The 19,292-nt window shown below is 38.8% G+C and overlaps 1 protein-coding gene across 1 annotated transcript in view; it reads left to right on the top strand.

The window, feature by feature from the left end:
• Nucleotides 1–18,210, top strand: part of LOC101862789 — a gene marked incomplete at its 5' end in the record, with an annotated part of 25,215 nt that extends 7,005 nt beyond the window's left edge. Inside the window, 15 exon segments of the mRNA XM_005094691.3 lie at nucleotides 1,194–1,421; nucleotides 1,890–2,018; nucleotides 2,935–3,165; nucleotides 3,508–3,717; nucleotides 4,377–4,543; nucleotides 5,183–5,300; nucleotides 5,807–5,962; nucleotides 6,752–6,889; nucleotides 7,626–7,912; nucleotides 8,709–8,882; nucleotides 9,786–9,966; nucleotides 11,443–11,637; nucleotides 12,205–12,369; nucleotides 12,735–12,874; nucleotides 14,069–18,210. Coding sequence (XP_005094748.2) covers nucleotides 1,194–1,421; nucleotides 1,890–2,018; nucleotides 2,935–3,165; nucleotides 3,508–3,717; nucleotides 4,377–4,543; nucleotides 5,183–5,300; nucleotides 5,807–5,962; nucleotides 6,752–6,889; nucleotides 7,626–7,912; nucleotides 8,709–8,882; nucleotides 9,786–9,966; nucleotides 11,443–11,637; nucleotides 12,205–12,369; nucleotides 12,735–12,874; nucleotides 14,069–14,140 — 2,591 coding nt within the window.
• Between the last annotated feature and the right edge of the window lie 1,082 nt (nucleotides 18,211–19,292).

Below are 19,292 nucleotides of genomic sequence, written 5' to 3'. Positions count from 1 at the left end.
CTCTCTCTCTCTCTCTCTCTCTCTCTCTCTCTCTCTCTCTCTCTCTCTCTCATCCCCCTTCTTCCAATGATGGAATGATGGGTGGTCTCATCATGTTTCATTGTTACATTATCCATACCTGTCCTGATGAAATAAGGAAACCATATTGGTTACTGGCTATAAACTACCAGCCCATCAATCACACAATGCAAGTCAATTTTGCATGATTTTCTTGTTGTGATGTTCGAATGTGTTTATTATAAATGTATTTTGATGGTGGTGTGTTGAATTATTTGTGAATTTAAATATTATGCTATGCGTTCACAGAGATATTCTCTATGTTGCCTTGTTTATTTAGTTTGTTGGTTTTTATTGTGTTGTCTTATGAAAGATTTTAAATTTGAGTCTCTATGTCTTAGAAATGAATTTGTTGTAGTCATGTTGTAGCCTTGAATTGCATCTGTTTTCTACTGCTTTGTTTCCCTTTTTAGTAATAATGTTACGGTCATGGAACATTTCAGTTTTACGAGGAATTATATAAAAACTGGTTCTTTGGACTATTTGGGCGCATTAATTGCTGTATTTTTTATTGTGCCAGTTTTCAGTTTTAAACGAATTTAGAAAAATGACTTTTAAGGAACAGTATCTGAATTCCTTTTAGTGTACTAAAAGTAATTGATGCTGCTCATAAAAAGGAATTAAAATGTTATGATAACTAATAATGCTTGTATATGTAGGAGGAGAGACTTAAAAATACCCCCTTTTTGAAAATTGTTGTTGTAAATAGTTTGTATTATATTATCAGCATTAAAATTTGTTTTTAGAGTTTGTTTATGGGAAAGCTTTTATGCTTTTTTCATCAAGCTTTTTTTTAGTCTATTGACGTATTAAACTCCCCCATACAGGATCGAACCTGTGAAGTTCTCATTCAAACACTGCTAAATTCCAGATCGTGAGTAGATCATGAATATTCTACGGGGAGAGAGAGGGGGGGTGAAATTTTTCCTATTCTCTCTCCTCCTCATGTTGTGCAGGTATAAGTTCCAGATGCTGTTTCTCTGATTGAATGATTGAAGTGTAAATGTATTACACCTCTTTAATACAGTTTAGATCTCTAAGGAGACAATATTTCTTCGGTTTGTGTCCTTGCCTTTCCCAAAACAAATCAGGAGAGCTCAACAACAACTTTATCTGTCCGTTTACTGTTCCTCCAGAATTCTGCAAGTATGACATCGAGTGCCCAGCAGGTCGCACGTGCGTCCACAGCGTGTGCAAGTGCTTCAAGCCGTCCATGTGTGCGGGTCACCACAAGCCAGTGTGTGGCTCAGATGGGGTCCAGTACCCATCTCACTGTGAGCTGCACCGAACCGCCTGTGTCACCCGGGCTCACATCCGGATTGACCGCCGAGGTCTGTGTTTCAAGAAAGACCTCCAAGTGAAAGGTGAGCTATGTCATAGAGAAATAAATTGTATTGTTCTAGTCAGAAATAGACATTACATCAGAGGTGAGCAGTTTGAGCTGCACTTGTGGCAATATGAAAACATGGATGATGGAAAACCTATACAAAGTATGAAATATCAACACCACTTTTACACATTTCTTTTCCATTGATGGTATCTTGGCTTGTTATAATCCTGTTGCTCACCTGTGAAACCAGATACTTCATTATCACCAGGACAAGGGTGTGCTAGAGTAAATATGAATCATACTGAAGACTGTGTGGTGATGGGAAAGTGTCGCTCCCGCAGCACACAGAATGAGAGAGGTTGACGGGTACAATCACACCCTGTCACTTCATTTCACTTGGTTGTAAATTGTGTGTGTTAAACAAGTAATTCAACTGTACATCAAATGATTATGTTCCATCTGAGTAAACATATGATGTTGTATTTTATTTTTGTCTTTTCAGAGAAAAGCTGGCTTATGGAACAGGAGGAACTCTTGGCAGAAGACAAGAAGAAAGAAGAGGAAAAAATCAAAGAGGAGGACCACATCCCAGCTCAAGAAATCTATGAGTATCCCCAGGACCTCAAGTCAGGTAAAAATCATCGGATTACACATGGTCTTGTACTCTGAAATTGGAAGAAAAAATGTCATTCTGTCACTGGGTTTAGGCAAGCAAGCCATGAAACTATTCATCTTCTCATGGAATTAAAGCTTGGAAAAGTGGTTATCTTAGACAGGTGGTCCTCTCGGACCATATCACCATAATTTTTTGTTAATGATTATGCAAGGGGATAATTGGGAAGTCATTTTCTGTACAGGTGATTGTATTGGAGAGGTATTCGTAAGAGCGATTTTGACTGAATGTTGTCACCCTGATGTGGACAGTCCAGAACAGTGATCATGACAGCACAGTTATCTTGGCTGTTGAGACTTTGATCTCTCACTCTCTTCATATGTCAAAGATCCATAACTGAGTTTCTACAAATCCCTTTCCTTGCTACTGAACATTGATAGCTAATACAAAACTGATTTTGTTACGTTCTTACCAGGTGAACAAATGATGAGAAAGTGGTACTGACATCATTTTACCAATTCCTTTGTGGAGTTTTATGAGTTGAACATTACCTGTAATAAATTTTCTTGTAAAGTGAACTGACTGTAACTTCATCCTGACAATGGTATGGGAAGGCCGGCTTTTCCTGATTTCTTTATTTCTTGTTCAATTGTTGTTTTTTGGGGTTTGGGCTAGTAGGTGGCCAATCTAGTGTTCTACTTTTTGTCCCTTTGTGAGTGTTTTTTTTTACCTAATCTGTTTTGAGGAATTCTGGCTCCCTGCAAACTGCTGGTCGGCTCATCTTTTTTTCTTCCCTCCCTCTCACCCCCAATCATGGTGCTTTTGTTTCTATCATCTCAGACTTACTTTTTTTCTCAACTCAAAAGAAAGTATATCAGATGTGGAAGGTCCTTGGGCTTCTCAACTTTATCATACTTGTTTCTTTCAACTTCAGGGTTTAAGACATCAGATGTGAAGAAGTCTTACGGCACAGTTCAACCAAATGAGCCCAGCAAAGAGACAACAGCTGAGAACAAAGAGGAAGAGAAGAAAAAGGAGACCACAAAGACAGAAGTAGGAAAGAAGGAATGCACATGGAAAGAAATGGCCAAGTTCAAGGACGCTTTGCTAATGTACCACTGTGAGAAGTTTGTGGAGCCCAACTGTAACATGGAGGTCAAGACTGGTATGTAGTCACCCGTGGTTCTTTCTGTTACAGCAGTGTTTTACAGCAATGCTTGACATCAGTGTAATGAGAAAATTCTAAAAATACTAACAAGATCCATGCACCTTTCTTTACCATCTAATATTTCCAGAAAGCTGTAGACAGAATTTCTTACCTAGAAACAATTCAAGAGAGAGATCGCAAATCCTTTTCATCTTCAGTATCAAGTTACTAAGGTAAAATTGTACGAATTAGAAATATTGCTTTGTATCTGTAGGGATTAGCAAAGATACCAAAAAAAACATAATGGAAAATGAAAGTTTTTCTTTTAACATTTCCGCAACCACTTTTTGCTTGTTCCAGACCGCCAGTATTTGTCCATGCTGATGTTCAGCTACTACGATCACGACTTTGACTTCTTCCTGACGGCCGAGGAGCTGGACGATAAAGAGCGCGACGAACACTTCAGCAGGAAGATCATCATCAACTGCCATCTCAGAGACTTTGTAAAATTTGCTGACAACAGCGAGGTGGACGGGAAGCTCACAGTCACAGAGTTCACAGACTCATTTGGTGAGTAAACACTCTAGGACTCTTATTTATAAAAGCACACTGCCAATTTTTTTTTTCTCATGGAGGATGTATACAGTTTTTATTGTCTTTTCATTCCTTAAAGTTAGTTATTGTCTTTTGGTAAGACAAGATGGACTCTAGGATGCTGAAAGCAAAAAACAAAAAATGTGTATAATGCTTAAAAGTTGCTAAAGTATAAGTGAGTGGCTGGATGTCATCACTGGAAGGACCTACTTTTTTTCCTACTTGTTTCATCTGACTTAATAAGACTTTCTGACTGAAGACTACCTCAATTTCACAGGCATTTGTAGTGTAATGGTTTGGCTCTTCTCTGTCGCATGAAGAAGATATTTGAGTTCCAATCTTGCGTTGGGTAATTATTTTTAACTGTTATAATACTCCGACTGTCTGCTGGGTCACTTAATTGACAATATTGAGCTATAAACACATCTACATGTAGTTGTAATTGTGTAAGACGGCCGTCCATTATTGAGAGAAAAGTGGCTGACTTAGACAAGTGGACGCCTTACACAGTGTCATTGGCGGGGGGTTTTTGAATGCAACCAGAGAAATGGGAAGTTGCCGTTTGTACAAGTGATTGTCATATACAAGTAACCGTTAGTGCAGGTTCAACAGTAACAATTTTTGTCCCAAACCAGAACTTGAGGAGCCGGCTGTGTTGGATCAGATCCCCGTGAGTGTGATCCCCACCTTGGCATCAGCAGGCAACGGCCTTGAGCTCAAGTGTGGCGTGGATGCAAAACAGGTGGTGTGGAAACGTTACGGGACACAGTTGACAGATGACACACGCGGTCATCAATTGATGGTGGGTGCCCTTCTGTTTTGTGTGTGTGTCTGTGTGTTTGTATGCGCAGTATATGTGTATGTGTGTCTGTGTGTGTATTTTGTGTTTGTATGTGTGTTTGTGTCTGTATTTGCATTTGGATGCTTAAGTCTATGTTAGATTATGTGGGTTGTACAAAATGGTATGAGTTTGTGTGGGTTCATTTTGAATTGGATTAATGTTTGTGTGGATTGACTTCAAATTGTTAGGGTTGGTGAACTTGTGTTTGTTGATATCTTATGGGTTGGTGTGGGGGGGGGGGTTGTATTGTATAGGTTCAGTTCTGATTAGATGAGTGGTTGTGTAGCTTTGTTTGAGATAGTGTCAGTAGTAGGGTTGGTTTGAGATTCTGTATGGTTGATGTGTCAGTTGAAGTGAGATTATGGGAATATGTGTATACTGAGGTGAGGGTGCACCTTGGGGCAATGCTAATTGACGATTCTCACTTTAATGACTAGAAGTACACATGTTTTCGTGTGTCTCTAAGTTTTAGCTTTTATGAAAAAAGATATCAGAGTCCTTTGTGACTGTAGACTTAAAAGATTAATTCCACCATGTCTAGATTTGATTGAAAGTAAATGATTGTCACTGACAACCTGCTGTAAATCTCCTCTGCCCCAGGTGTTTGAGGACGGAGCTCTGTTCTTCAGCAAAGTCGGCCTCCACCACATCGGCAACTACACATGCATGGACGCCGAGGACTCGGCAAAGGCACAGGTGCACCAGCTGAGAGTACAGAGTGAGTTCATGTAAAGGTCGCGCAAAGACCAGGTTTTACTGTTTGGAGTTTACGGGTGTAGATTGTAAAATAGTAGAATTATTAGAGATATGGCTGTATTTTCATTTTTTAATACATTTTATAAAAAGGAAGAGGAGTGAAATTATTATTGTGAGTAATAGACTTCTTCATGAAATTGTAATTCATGAGGTCTGGAACACTCTATTTTCGGTTGATTAAAGAAAAATTTTAATAAGCTTTTAAAAGTAGACTGTAAACCCCTACATTCGCCCTCCCCCTCCCCAACACTAAAAATCACGTTTTAAATAAATTAAATTTGATGTTAGAAAAGCGGGGTAATAAAAGGTTCTTGTATGTTATTTTTAAACCTGTGCAGTGTTTCACCCTGATGCATGCGTTTAACCCTTTCAACCTGTGTTTGCTCACCTGCCTTCAAATAAAATGAGTCAGTTATTTGCAATGTTCACCGATGATCCTGGTTTGAAAAGTCCTTTGTTTCTCCTCAGCTGCTCCTATTGTCCACGTGAGCCCGGTGACACAGACCCACCTGACAGGCTCCGACATTGAGCTGCACTGTCACGCTGAGGGGATCCCTGAGCCCAGCATCTCATGGAGGCAAGGGGAGCAGGTCATTGAGAACAATGGGCATTCCACCATCTACTGTGAGTATCCATAGAACATTTAAACCTTGTGTTGTGCTGAAATTTTTTTACATCGCGTTAAAGACAATGTGTTAAAGATATCCTGTTAAAGTTAAAGAGAGAGTCAATTCTTTTGTATCCCTCCCAGTAGAAAAACACTCTTAGGATTTCACAAGTCCCTACTTATAGCTCAGCAAATGGAAGTAAACAAGTTTTAAGTTGAAGAACCTTTCATTTGGATATGATATACCGTGTTAAGCTAGGAACCCAACTCAGATCTTTCGATTATATGACATCCCAACCAAGAGATTATGATGCATTTATTGTGATTTGAATTAAGAAGTTGTTTATATGTTTAAAAATAACCACATTCAAGTAAGTACAGACATGCTGCATGTTATAGCAGCTTTTATTCATCCCTGATATTATAGGAATCTGAACATCCAAAAAGTGACTTTGATATTTCTAGTAACAGACTAGCTTAATAATAATTATTGGTCAGCCCATTTCCTTTCATATGGGTCTGAAAATTATTCATTTCCATCCTTTTTAAGTAACAGCAACTGTTCCGGGTTAGTCTATTAAAAAAATTGCCATTGTGTTTGGTCAACTGATTGACAGAGAAAAAAAAAATATACAAAGTTCTGGTGAAAAGTTTGAAGAAACACAGATGTATTGACATTGTTTTAGATCAATAACAGCAATGGAATTTGGCTAACAATAGAGGCCTTCAGTGTTTATGGTAAACCTGTGAATGGGAGAATAAATGTGGAAATTGATGTCTTACTTCTTCTTGCACTTTCTATCTAGACGGTGGCGGTCACATCGCGATCCACAACGCCCACTACGACAGCGATGCTGGTACGTACACTTGCACTGCCCACAACCAGGCCGGCACCACCGAGAAGTCCGTCTCTGTCACCGTCCTTCCTCCTTACACAACCTCACGTGAGTAAATGTGTACAGTTTAAATGTCTACCCTCACACGGAGGCGCAGAGTATTTCATTGTGGGGTTTTTTCTTTCTTTTTTTTCTATCTGCTTTTAATATGATGTTATCTATGACTGTTTAATCTAGCTGTAACCTTTGCATTACTGAGATATGTGTTTCTATGTATGCTTGTACAGGCAATACAGAAAATTAATTTAAGAGAGAAACAAATCCATTATATCCCTTTACACAATAGACAACTGCACAAGCAGTAGTTACTTCTCCTAAGTCTTCGTCTATAGGGCAGTCAAAAAAAGTGAACCAATTTTGGAGAAAACAAGAGTAAGATTTTTTTTATGTGGATACCATAACCTCTGCTTTCTCTGTGTATATATATATGTGTCAGTATTTTAAGATGAGATATCTATTTCAAAGGAGCAAACTATGTAAATAGTGGAGATCACATTTTACGAGTACTGTTACGGTGAGAAACTGATATAATGAGGTTTTTTTGTTTTGTTTTGCAACTGATGAGTTAAAATACAAAAGAAAACAACACTTTCTTTATGATTTGATTCAGAAGGAGCCTATGTAGTTTTGTGGGAAATTGCCTGAATAAAGATATAGAAATGTCCTCAAATCAGCCTGGTTTAGCCCTGACAGACAGTATGAAGGGATCCTGCATTTGAAATTATGTAGATTGTGTCAGTAGAGGATGAAATATTAACAATCAGTCGTACCCTGTGTTTTCCAGACAAGGTCTCGGCCAGAGATGAGGGCACGTTCGTCGTGTTCCACCCGAAGGGCGTGTCCTCGTACAACCCACTCATGTGTATCACTCGCCACAACGTGCACCCCGACTTTGGAGACTTCAAGTTCATCCCAGACGCCCTGGACGAGCCACTTAGCCTGTGCCGCACCGGCAAGGATTGTCAGTGGGGCGGGGCTGTTAAGGTCGGCGCTGATTTCATCTACGCCACACAGCCTGACCAGAGCCGGGTTGTCATTGTGGATGCTGGGAACACATGGAACCCACTGCAGGTCTGGTTCTTGATTGAAGCGGGTTAAATGTGATAGTAATTGTAGTAATAATAATTATAATAATAATAGTAATTATAATAATAATAATAATATAATACTTTGCATTTGTATACCACCTGAAGCCATGACTATGAGATGTCTACTTTTCAAAGCATGGTGTGGGCATTGGTTATATAATTTTCTAATAAAATATAAAGTGAGTTTTCTCATTTTTCTCATCACCAGAAAATAAGAGCTTAAGCCTTTTTGTTTAAGGTTTCATTCTTGAAAAAAACTATCCTTAGGAATGTGTTACTGATGCTGGAAAAAAAAAGAAGAATTTGCTAAAGATTTAGAACGGGTACATGCATTTTTTGGCATGGAATTAATACTGTGCACAGAATCTCATTATTTTGTTCATTGTGTAGGCCCTGTTGTGCCGAAAATTATGTCTTGTGTCAAATGCAACAGGTGCTTATTTTCTCATTACTCCAAAGTTACTATTGTAAGATAATGTGAATGCATTTTATGATATCATTTTATCTTTTTTATCCTTTTCGTTTCTAATAAAATGCATTTGAGCGAGAAACAGCAGTCAGATTTTTACTTTCACTTGGCGTATGTAAAAAAGAATATGAGCATATATACATATATAAATACAAGATATTATTTTCTACACATACACCTGTCAAGCGATTTTAAAATGTGATATCTCTTTGAATGTAATGCACATTGAGCATTTTTTTTAGAAAATGGAAACACACAACATAAATGCTATTTTTTATCGTTATTGTTATTAAACATTTTGTCCCCAAAGGTGATCGGCACAGATGAGCGTCCCCAGCACCTGTGGTACGTGTCTCATCTGGACCAGGTGTGGGTGCTGTGTGGAGGAGACAGCGGACGCACCATCGTGGTCATCCGAGATGCCAGCCAGCACATCCAGCACCGGTCTGTGCACACCAGGCCTGTTGGGAACCACTTTGACTTGGTGAGTAGTGTGTGCTGAGACTTTTGAGCCATAACATGACAGTAGATACAATCAAACATGCTATAATGATCACCTGTCTAAGACAACCACCTGTACAAACAACCGCTTCCTACTTCCCCTTTGGATTTTTTTCTGTATTATAACGACACTGACCTAGAAGACCACCTGTCTAAGATGAGAACTTTTCCCTTCAACAGAGGTTTGACCGTGCTCTAGGATTCTAGGATAAGAAATTTTAAAAATCCTGGTTTGAAAGAGATTGACAAAATGCTTTTTCAAACTTCTGCTACCCATAGTGTACTGCTTTTCCTAGAAATCTATTATTTAGCAAATATAAGAAGTTCAAGCATCTTTGTTCCTTTTTTTTTACAGTATATATTTGGTATAAGCAAATTTGATAAGAGGTTCTGGGCATGGTTTGCTCTTTCTACTTCTTGTCAAGAGTTATGATTATCCAAATCTGGTCCTCATCAAAGTGTAGCTTTTCTGACTTCACTTTATTATTATAATTCATTACCCCTCAACAACACTGAATGGCCACCCATATCCTCAATGGGAGTGTCTTGTTGTATTTTTCTTCCTACTTCTTTCCTTTCTGTGTGCTGTTTCTCTCTGATTTGTCTTTCCTTTTCCCTGGAAGAAATTACCATTATCATCTCTTTACTCTAACAAATGAAACAAATCTGTGATGAGTAGTTGTTTTTGCTCTGTTTTATCTCTGTGGGTGGTTTGCAGGTGTTCTAGTGTAGTATGCTATTTTCCTGTCGAACATTTATTATCTTTACCTCTCCTCTTTCTTTTCTTTGTATCTAACTTTCTAGTAACACCTCTAATTTTCAGCGCCTGTATGACCTATTTGTGTTACAAGTGCCATAAAACAAAAAAAACTGTCTTGCTCAACAGGTGGAGAATCTGTTTATCGCTCCTCCAAACGACCTTGACCATGACTTTGACTACGGCTACGTATCACACGCGGGTCAAAGCAGCCTGTTCAAGCTGAGTCTGGAGGACATGGGCAACACCAAATCCATCGACCTCTCCAACTATGGCTGTGTCCCCCGCAGTCTGGCCTTTGTGCCTGTTGGTAAGAGAAATAGCAATCATTTGAATGTGTTAAGTCTCATTATGGGGAGGGGGTCGGAAAGTTTTCTTTAAAATGCTAGCTAGGAGAGTATCACAATTTTTAAAAGTTACTTGCTATATTTTTGGTCTTTTTCATTTTGTCAGAGTGCTGTTTCAAAAATGTCAGGCAGAAATATGTGGTTTGTTCCTTTTTTTTCAGAAATACAGTAAAACCTGCCCTGACGGCCACCTCTATAAGACGGCCACCTGTACAAACGGCCACTTTCCATTTCCCCCTTTGCGTTTTTTCTATATAATTTAACTTTGTAAAACGGGCACCTGTCCAACGCGGCCGTGGCCACCATATTTAAACACACAACTCGTATCACACTAAGTAATAACACCTGTCTTAGACGGCCACCTTAGTGACTCCATTACGTTTTGTCATAAATTGTGCTTTGGCCCCTGGCGTTGTGGACGAGCCGTCATGATCCAATCACCTGTCGTTGTTGTTAGGTAATCCCTCCAACAGATCATGTTGCCTAGCCCTACCACTGTTGACCAATAGATACCAATTTTCAGCTGCTGGTGAGGTAAGCGTGTGATCCCTCATAACCCATAAGCCCCGCCCAAAACTCCTGCACAAATCGTAAGTGAGATGAGTGGTCACTGTTTACCCAGTCTGTAACAAAGTAACAAAGGACGTCAACATGAACTTGTGACAGAAGCATCGCTCGTTCTCCGAGTGGTGGCGACCCATGTGTTTGTTTTAACATGGCACTCAGTCTTCCTCGTCTGATACATTTCGTTTTATTGTCACCCTTTTGTAAAATCAGCAACAAAATAAAAATTACAAACTACAAACCACCACAAACAAAAACAACAACAATGCGGCTACTTTCGATTGGGACCTCAGATGGGAATGGTTTGTTTTCTTCATCTTGATCAGTCCTGCCTAAGATGGCCACCTGTCTTTTACGGCCACTTTTCTCCTTGACAATGGCTGGCCGTCTTACACAGGTTTGACTGTATATGCTTATTTTTTTATTTTTTAAAAAGCTTTTACACTTTTACTTTGCGCTCTGATCTTTCTTGATAGTGTTTAATTAACAAATCTGTGTGTGTGCTGCCTTATGAAGTGAATTCTGTGTACTGTCTTTCTCTTCTCTTTTCCACATCGTAAATATACAGTGGGAGTTGGTCTGCTCCCACCTGTTCCTGATCATCAATATCTGATATCACAATTCTTTTCTCACCCTGCATCAGGATAAAGGCCTGGAACAAACATTTTCCACCTTTCCCTATTCTGGGCTAGCCTCCTGATATTATTCCATGTCTTCTCACTTTTCTGTACATCATTCTGTGTGCCTGTCTAGGGTCCACGTGGCCTTCCCCTTCATCTCTTACTCTGTTCCTGGTGCTCACCATGAAGTACAATTGGATCTTTTCCAAAGAAGATAATGAAGACTCATCACAACTTTCTTCCTCTATTCTCTAGGCGGCCACATCGTGATCCAGTGTGTGTCTGCAGCTGACCAGCACACCCTGCAGTTGGTCATGGACCACTTGACCGACACCATCATCTCCACCGTGTCCCTGGCCGGCCGCCCGATGGTCTCCCCTGACTCCCGCCACCTGATCACCGTGGATGAGTTTACTGGGAAGGTTGTCGTAGCATCCATCTCTGAGGAAGGTTTGTGTTATTTTGCTGTTGACTATTACAGTAACAATGTTATTGATAACATTAAAGTGGTAGCTGATAAGGGCAGGTTGTTGGAGAACACCAGTGGTAGGGTCTCCTTCTTTATAATCCCTCTGTTGTTAGTGTGTGGGTCTTTTTTTCCTGGCACTTGAAGGCTGTTATTGTATTAGTATGCTTAATTTTACTCTAACAGACAAACAAATTCATGTATCCTGTCTCTCTTCCAATCAAAGGCTGGCTCGACCTAACCGTAAAACATAGTTTATTTTACCATATTAGTCTGGAGGATGGACATACATGTGTGTGTTTCTCAAACACTCTTTCAGCTTTCTCCTATTGCCAAAGACACTTATTTGCAGACAGATTAAAACTGTCTATTCTGCATCATATGCTTAGGCATACAAAGAAGGGTTAAAAGTAGTCAGGCTCAGGCATATGCTGGTGTCCAAGGGATTAAGAATAGGACAGTCTCATGCCCTTACCTTACCCCGCCCCCTCCTCTTCCTCCCTAAAAATAGACTGAAAGAATCTTAATCATGTACATTTCTTCATGTAAAGGTGTGATGGAGAGAACCTACGAGGTGACTGTGAGCGCCAGCATCAGTGATGTAGCATTCCTGCCCTCCACCTCGCACCACGGCTATGACCTTGTCCTGACCTCTGCTGATGACGATGACATCATCATCATGAACTTGGTCACAGGCAAAGTGGAGAAGATGCCAGGTAAGATCAGTAGATAGATGGATAGATAGATAAGTAGATAGATCAAGAACTTTTAATGTTGTCTTCACAATAAAACTGGAACTGATATGTATGAATAAAATGTTCCATTCTTTTCTTCTTATTCAAAATTTGTTTACTCTTATTATTGCCCCTTCAACTCCCTTTTCCATCAGCAAATATTTTAAATTTGATTTTGCTTCAGCAGGGGTTGTAAAGTCTCTGGTCAGTGTGTACTGTGTCAAGGGGCTTGTGTATTATAATGAGATTACATGTACTTTACACACAGTGGGAGGTTTTTTTCTAGTTGATGCCCCACAAAATATTTATACCTCTCACCCTGACCAATATTCTTGTGTCCATCTCAGGTTCTCAGTACACTGACCCATCCGGCGTGTGGCACCCGTCCCCTGTACATAGACATATCGTCAGCGGCAACGCCATGAGCAGCTACTTCATGGCGCCCTCTAAGTCTTCTCTTGCCATCCTCAACGCTAAATTCAGACAGGTAGGAATACACTCTTGGTCTGTCCTATAATATGAAAAGGGGGAAAATGTGGTACCAGATATTGTGAGAAAAAAAAATGTTGTTAGTGAACTTGGGAAGAGAGTTGGAGTATTAGAAAGGTCTTTAGGTGAGTTATGAAAAGACCATAATAATGATGAATAAATAAATAGCATGTAATGTATGGTGCAAATTCCTGCCCAACAGCAAGATCTATGCACTTAAGAATCTATATTAATATTACCCCAGCAGACCTGATAACATTTTGAAACAGTCTCAACTTTCTGGGAAGCATTTAGTGTAAACTGCCATTTCAGAGGCGCAAAAACACTCAAATACAGATAAGATCTTTTGCTGTCTATGGCTGGGTACCCATTCACACCTTAGTGAAGGGGGAACATTGGGCTGGGCTAAGCCTTGAATCTACAACCTCACAATCATAGGCCTAAGTATTGTAGCCTAACCATTAGGCCACAAAGCATAAAAGACCATTATTTAAGAGGTCATAAATGTATGACTTGCCTCTATTTTTGTTGTATTTTGATGTGAAGTTTTGTCCTTTGGCTTGTGTTAAACATGTGGTGGAGGCTGTTGTGTTTATGGATTTTTGTCCCAAATTGAAATAGGTACAGTTTACTGTTGCTTACTCTTGAATTGATGGTGAAACTGTTCCAATGCAAAGTCTGTATTTCAGGGAACTGCATGGCACTCAGATCATTCTTTTTTTATTTTTCTAGTTTAAAGCATAAATTATATTTTTACACTTTGCACTCACTTGGTGCTATAATGTGCCGGTGAAAATTATCCGTTACGGTCACCTGGCACAAAGTGCGCCAGGCTCAAGAAGTTTGTTGCAGTCACTCTCCTGGCTGGGTGACCAGATGGGGTATTTTGTACCGCAGGCTGTGTGACTGCAAAGTGTTAAGGAATCGTACTTATTCTTAGTTTATGTAGCTGGCTATTTTATCTACATTACCTGAGATTTAAATTGTATGCGTTCTGTGTGTCTTTGCATTATCAAAACATTTTTTAAAAACTTTTGTGGGCTGCATTAAGTCACAAGAACAGTGTACGGCCTGCTGGCTTTGATTTTCTCATTTCCTGCTTTGAGTTTGAGAGGGGTTATGTTTCCTTGTCTCAGTTCTCTGTTCCTCCTGCCCAGTTACTATAGTAATAACTGTGTTATGTGTTCCTCAGGTTGAGTGTGAATTCCGTGACTCAACAGGCAGTGATGTGATGGTCTACATTCCCAGCAAGAGGACAAGCTAATGCTTCTCATACTTCACCGTTTTCTTTTTGTTTTGATTTTTTTTTCTGTGCATGTATTCTATGAGTATCGTTGAATTTCTTTGTCTGTGTAACAAGTTTTAACAAAATTGTTCCAAGATCTTGATGCACAGAAATTCATCATTTGTTCTTTGCATAATAAGTTTCTTCAAGAGATTGAGATGGGTTCAAAAGGACTTTGAAAATCAGCATGGAATAAGGATAATATTGTGTCAAAGACAAGACACGGTCACCAGAAATTCCTCCAAATGAGTAGGTTGGAAAAGAAACTACGCTTTGTGACGTAAATGTGGAACTGCTGAATATGAATAAATATTCGCCATTTTCTAATTCCTTTGATTGAGCCCGGGAGACAAGAGTACTCATGTAAGGCCATCCGTTTTCAGTCTAAGATGTATCCTGTAGTACCTCTCTCCCCAGAGATGTCAAATACATCAAGATGTTCCCTGCCACTCAGACAAGTACAACCCGTTATTGAAAGTTCTAAAGAATGGCTATCCTGCTGTTGTGGAGTTCTCAGCTCATGAATGATCACATCGTCATCAGAGCTGTTCTGTGTGTATTGTTTGTATCTTTCACCTGGATTGTGTTTCTATTATAATATTTTACACTGAAGAGTTTCGCTGGGCACTGTGTGTGTCTCTGGCCCCATGTTGTGAAGTGTGAGCTAAATTATGACTGCTCTGTGTCTTCTATCAGAAATATTTTGATGATGAAGTCAAGTTCCTTTCATGCTCCACCATCAGAGTTTTTTGCTGTTCTGAACTCTTGTGATGCAGAAAGAGCAGGAGGATGATGCATTTTACTGTCATTGTGACCTGTTGTCTGTGAATGATTTATGCTGATATGAATGGAAAGTCGCACTGACTTTGATTGCAAGATTGTGTGTTGGTAAGCTTGCTTTTTGCTTATGGATGCATTTCATCTGTCATTTGCAGTCTTCATATTATGAAATGGATGGCAGGTTATTTTTGTAAATGTGCCATCATTGATCATTTATTTATGCCAGTTGGATTTAATCAGCTTTAAGGATTAGTTACATTATAAGTGTGAGGAACTGTAAGGTGGGCTTTGCACCAGCTATCTGATCTATCTTTACTTATTTGTTCTATTTTTCCCCCCCTTGAGATTTCTGATAAGATAAGTGTTTATTGTGCAAGCACACATGTTTCTGTTTTGCTCTATGGTTTGTTTGTGTACATGTTAAGAGTTCGCCAGTGATCCGTAAACTTTGGGGTTTTTTTTAACAAGTTGAAATTTATGGAGGTTTTGTTTCTTTCATTGATTCCTTTCATCCTTTATGTCATGTGTGTGTCTATCCGTAGGTCAGTTACACTTATACACACACACACACACACACACACACACACATACACATTTTTGTAGCATATCTTGTCCTGTTTGCCTTCACGCCCCATATCGGTGTGCTTCTCTCTGCTGCGTTCACTGACAAGTGTGCCAAGCACATTGTGTGCTGGCTGCTGTGTTCTGTGCTCCTTCTTGTGATCAGATAGTCTGTAGTTTGGATAGGCCAGGGGGAAAAAAACAACAACTTGTAGATTGTTTCCTACTCTTCCTCCTTCTCCTCCTCTACTTTTTGTTTACCAGCATGGGTGGAGCTTCTTGTGGCGGATTTCTTTCACTGTGTCGGTTTTTATCCCACTCCCGTGAATTACATCCAAACTATGTGCCTTTATTTGGAGACACATTTGAAAGGATAGCTACCATGATGTGCCATGCATATCACCCAGACCATGGAATTAGCTTATGTGGCTCAGTTGTTTTGTCCTGCACACTCTCCTGTGTGCTGTGTAAGTAAGAACTGTATCCAAAATTCAGTTTCAGGTTCACTTTGAACTGAAACGTTTTTGACTTCGGCCATGTACGGCCCACTTTTCTGATAAAATTGTACAAGGAATTGTTGGTTTTCTGTTCAATTATATGATATAAGCATTTAATATTCTCTGTGTAAAAGTGAAACCCAAAATGAGTCAACTTCTCAGAAATTGTTTATCTTGCTACTTGCTCTTTGAAGAAAGGTCCCCAATCTTCATTGTTGGTTGGTAATGATGCCCTCAAAATTCCAACTTGAGCCCGGTCTCTAAGTGAATGCGTGGGATATTATGAGAGCAATCAGCTCTTGTACATAGCAGTCTCTATCTTTAGGGAATTCTCAATTTCCTCTGTTGACTTGTGCGTCTCGTCGATCATTTCTGTCTTGTGTGAGATTTTAGCTGTTTTAGTTCTGATCTGTTCCCAAACTATAAAGTTCATATAATGCTGGCTGATCACTGTTATCCCAGATGTGAAGTGTAAGACAAGATCTGTTCGTATATCTCTCGTGGCATTTTGATCAGTCTGCTTTGTTGTCAATCTATGTCACTGTTGATTTTACTGATTTGTGTTTTGATTTATCTCTCAGTTACTTTGTCTTGTTGCATGCAAGGAGCTATTTGATAACTCCCCACATACCTTTAGATATTAACCTGCTGGATTTATTGTTTTATTCCGCTTTCCCAGTACATCTCTACAGGAAAACTGCATTTTTTTGTCCCACCCGCCCACCATGTGTATAACAAAAACACTTGTACTCCGATGAAACCAACGTTGAGCGGTTCTTTGAAGGAAGCGCAATTCTTTCTTTTTTTCAGTTTTACTGAATGCTCTTCTTTTCATTAGTCTCACTCAGAAATGAAGCCACTCTTACCAACTTAGTTTTTTCCCTCATAGAATTCAGCAATGGTTTTTAATTCGACTTTGAAATGACCTATTCAGTGTCTTGTGAGGCTCTAAAGTCTTGTAAAAACAATTGAGATTTATTGTGTTCTTTGTCTGCTTCCTTGCTTCACTTAGCTTAAGATCCGTTTTGAAGGAATTGTTATTAATGCACTTGAAGTTTGACTCACAGGATTTGTAATAACTTTTTTGCATATTTCAGATCTCATTGCATCATACTACATGTATGACAATTGTCATTGCATCCATAATTATTGAACTGCTTGAGCTATCATCATACCCAAGCCGTTTTTGATTTACCATGTGCTTATTCCTCCCTCTATTCCTCATTTCATAATTTTCCTCTTTTGTTTTGTGAACAGAGTCTACCGTTCCTTCATTCCTTTATATTGACGTTTTCTCATCGTCATAAATTCCTGACGACCCTCACCACTAACTGTTAATTTTCGCAGACATTCCTTCAACCCGTGCACATGTACAATTTCCTGCGCTTGATTAATCATCTTTCATTTGTGATTTTTATAAGCAATGTTATTTTGAAACTCATATTGCTTTTTTAGCTCCTCTGTTAATTGTAGATCTTTCTTTAGACCATAGGAGTGTACCTAGCGTTTTAAAAGTACAACAGGCAATGACTGTACAATATGTGATATACGCTCTCCTTACTTGTGTGAAGATCACATACTTTCTGTGATTATATTATATTTGTTTTACTTCTATTCTGTTGCACCAATACGGGGTTTGTGGTAGACAAATGTTGTTCATAATTTATTTCAACAATCTAATAAAAAAGAAAATTATCGGTCACTTTTGCAGATAATTTGCTTCGGTCATGTATGTAAGTTGTTCCTTCCCAGAGTTTTTGGTCTTTTCAAATGTAGATGGGCTGCAAATAAGTTCTTGCACAATGAAGATTTGCATGAGTTTCGAATTATGTTTTTAATTCTGGGACAATAGGCCTATTTGAATTGATTCTTATGAGAATATAATGTTTATGGACTTTGGGTGGATAAAATTCTTTTTATTTACTTCTATAGCTGTCTTCAGATGGGCTAATCATTATCTTGAGTGTGCGTAGGTGTTCTCTGTGAATAAAGAGTTGATGATCTTTCTACAATAGAATTTTTATGTGTATAAACCTTTTCAGGAATTTGTGAGCTGTGTTAACTTTACAAGAAATGTTTTGAAAGAAATGAATATTTTTTCATCTGGAATTTGTTACTGGCTTTTCGCTACTTTGCTGTAACGTTCTCATTTTGCCCAGTGTTGTAACTATTCGATGTTAGTGTTTATTAATAAAACTACATGTTTTGGACCTCACGCCTTTTGTCTAGATTGTGTTTTATCTAAGTATGTTTTTATTATGCTCCCAGATTAGTTTCACTCTCACAGTCTGGTTTTGTTGAGGAGGAGTTTATTTTAGGAAAATCTAATTTAATCTCTGGAGTTCAGAGGGAGTGTGTGTGTGCGTGTGCGTGTATGTGTGTGTTCTTGGGGGGAGGGGAGGGGTTGGACTGTTCAAAATGGTCTCACCTTTCGTATTATGTGAATTAGACATCCAAGTCTTGAGGTTGGATTTGAAATTGAAAGGCTGTGCTTTCCAGTCGCCAGCCATACGGACCGTGTAGGGTCAGGTGTGGTGTAGATAGGAAAGGTTATTTATCCTATTTTCCTGTGACCACACAGCTGCAAATGGTTAGCCGTCGGTGTACATTGGGATACTTGCGGGTATGTGGTGGTCAAAAAGGTCAAATTCACAAAGGGTGTGTTTTAGTACTGAAAGCGTACATTTTGGATGATTACATGACTTCTTTTTTTTATGTGTTCATATAAAACAAAAACGGTGGCCGTTGTTTTGGTTATTTTTACGGCTGCTCTTATTGGCCCACATGGGCCATTTAATGCGTTGTATTTCAAAGTATTTCATACATGGTATTGTCCCAACTTGTTCTCTAACTTCTTAGCTATTGTTCATCTTTTTATTTTTAGGATTAGATTGGAAAACTATACATTCTCAATTTAAAGTGATTGATGGACTAATTTGTTGGGCTATTTTTGAAGATGAGAGGACTTCTCGTTCTTTCTCTAGCTTTAATAGTTTTTTATTATTAAGATTAAATAAGAAATAATAAATACGGCTATTACTATTAGCATTCTGTATCCTTAATAGCGCAAATGAGTTTTGGTTATCTTTTGGGATCTTGTTGGTTTGGGAGTCATTCAAGATCTAGATATAGATCTACTTCCTTAATATTATAGTTATAGTAGAAATTGACTTACTTCCAGGGGTAAAGTATAATATTTACTTAAGGCTTAGGGAAGTGTATAATTATAAAATAAAATAATTTCTCTGATATTTATAATGGGGATTTTGCTGCTGTATTTTCATTTAAAATTA

The sequence above is a fragment of the Aplysia californica genome, unplaced genomic scaffold (genome assembly GCF_000002075.1).
Source record: "Aplysia californica isolate F4 #8 unplaced genomic scaffold, AplCal3.0 scaffold00087, whole genome shotgun sequence".
NCBI classification, from domain to species: domain Eukaryota; kingdom Metazoa; phylum Mollusca; class Gastropoda; order Aplysiida; family Aplysiidae; genus Aplysia; species Aplysia californica.
Note: the sequence above shows the minus strand (reverse complement) of the source record. Positions and strands in the feature narration are given on the sequence as shown.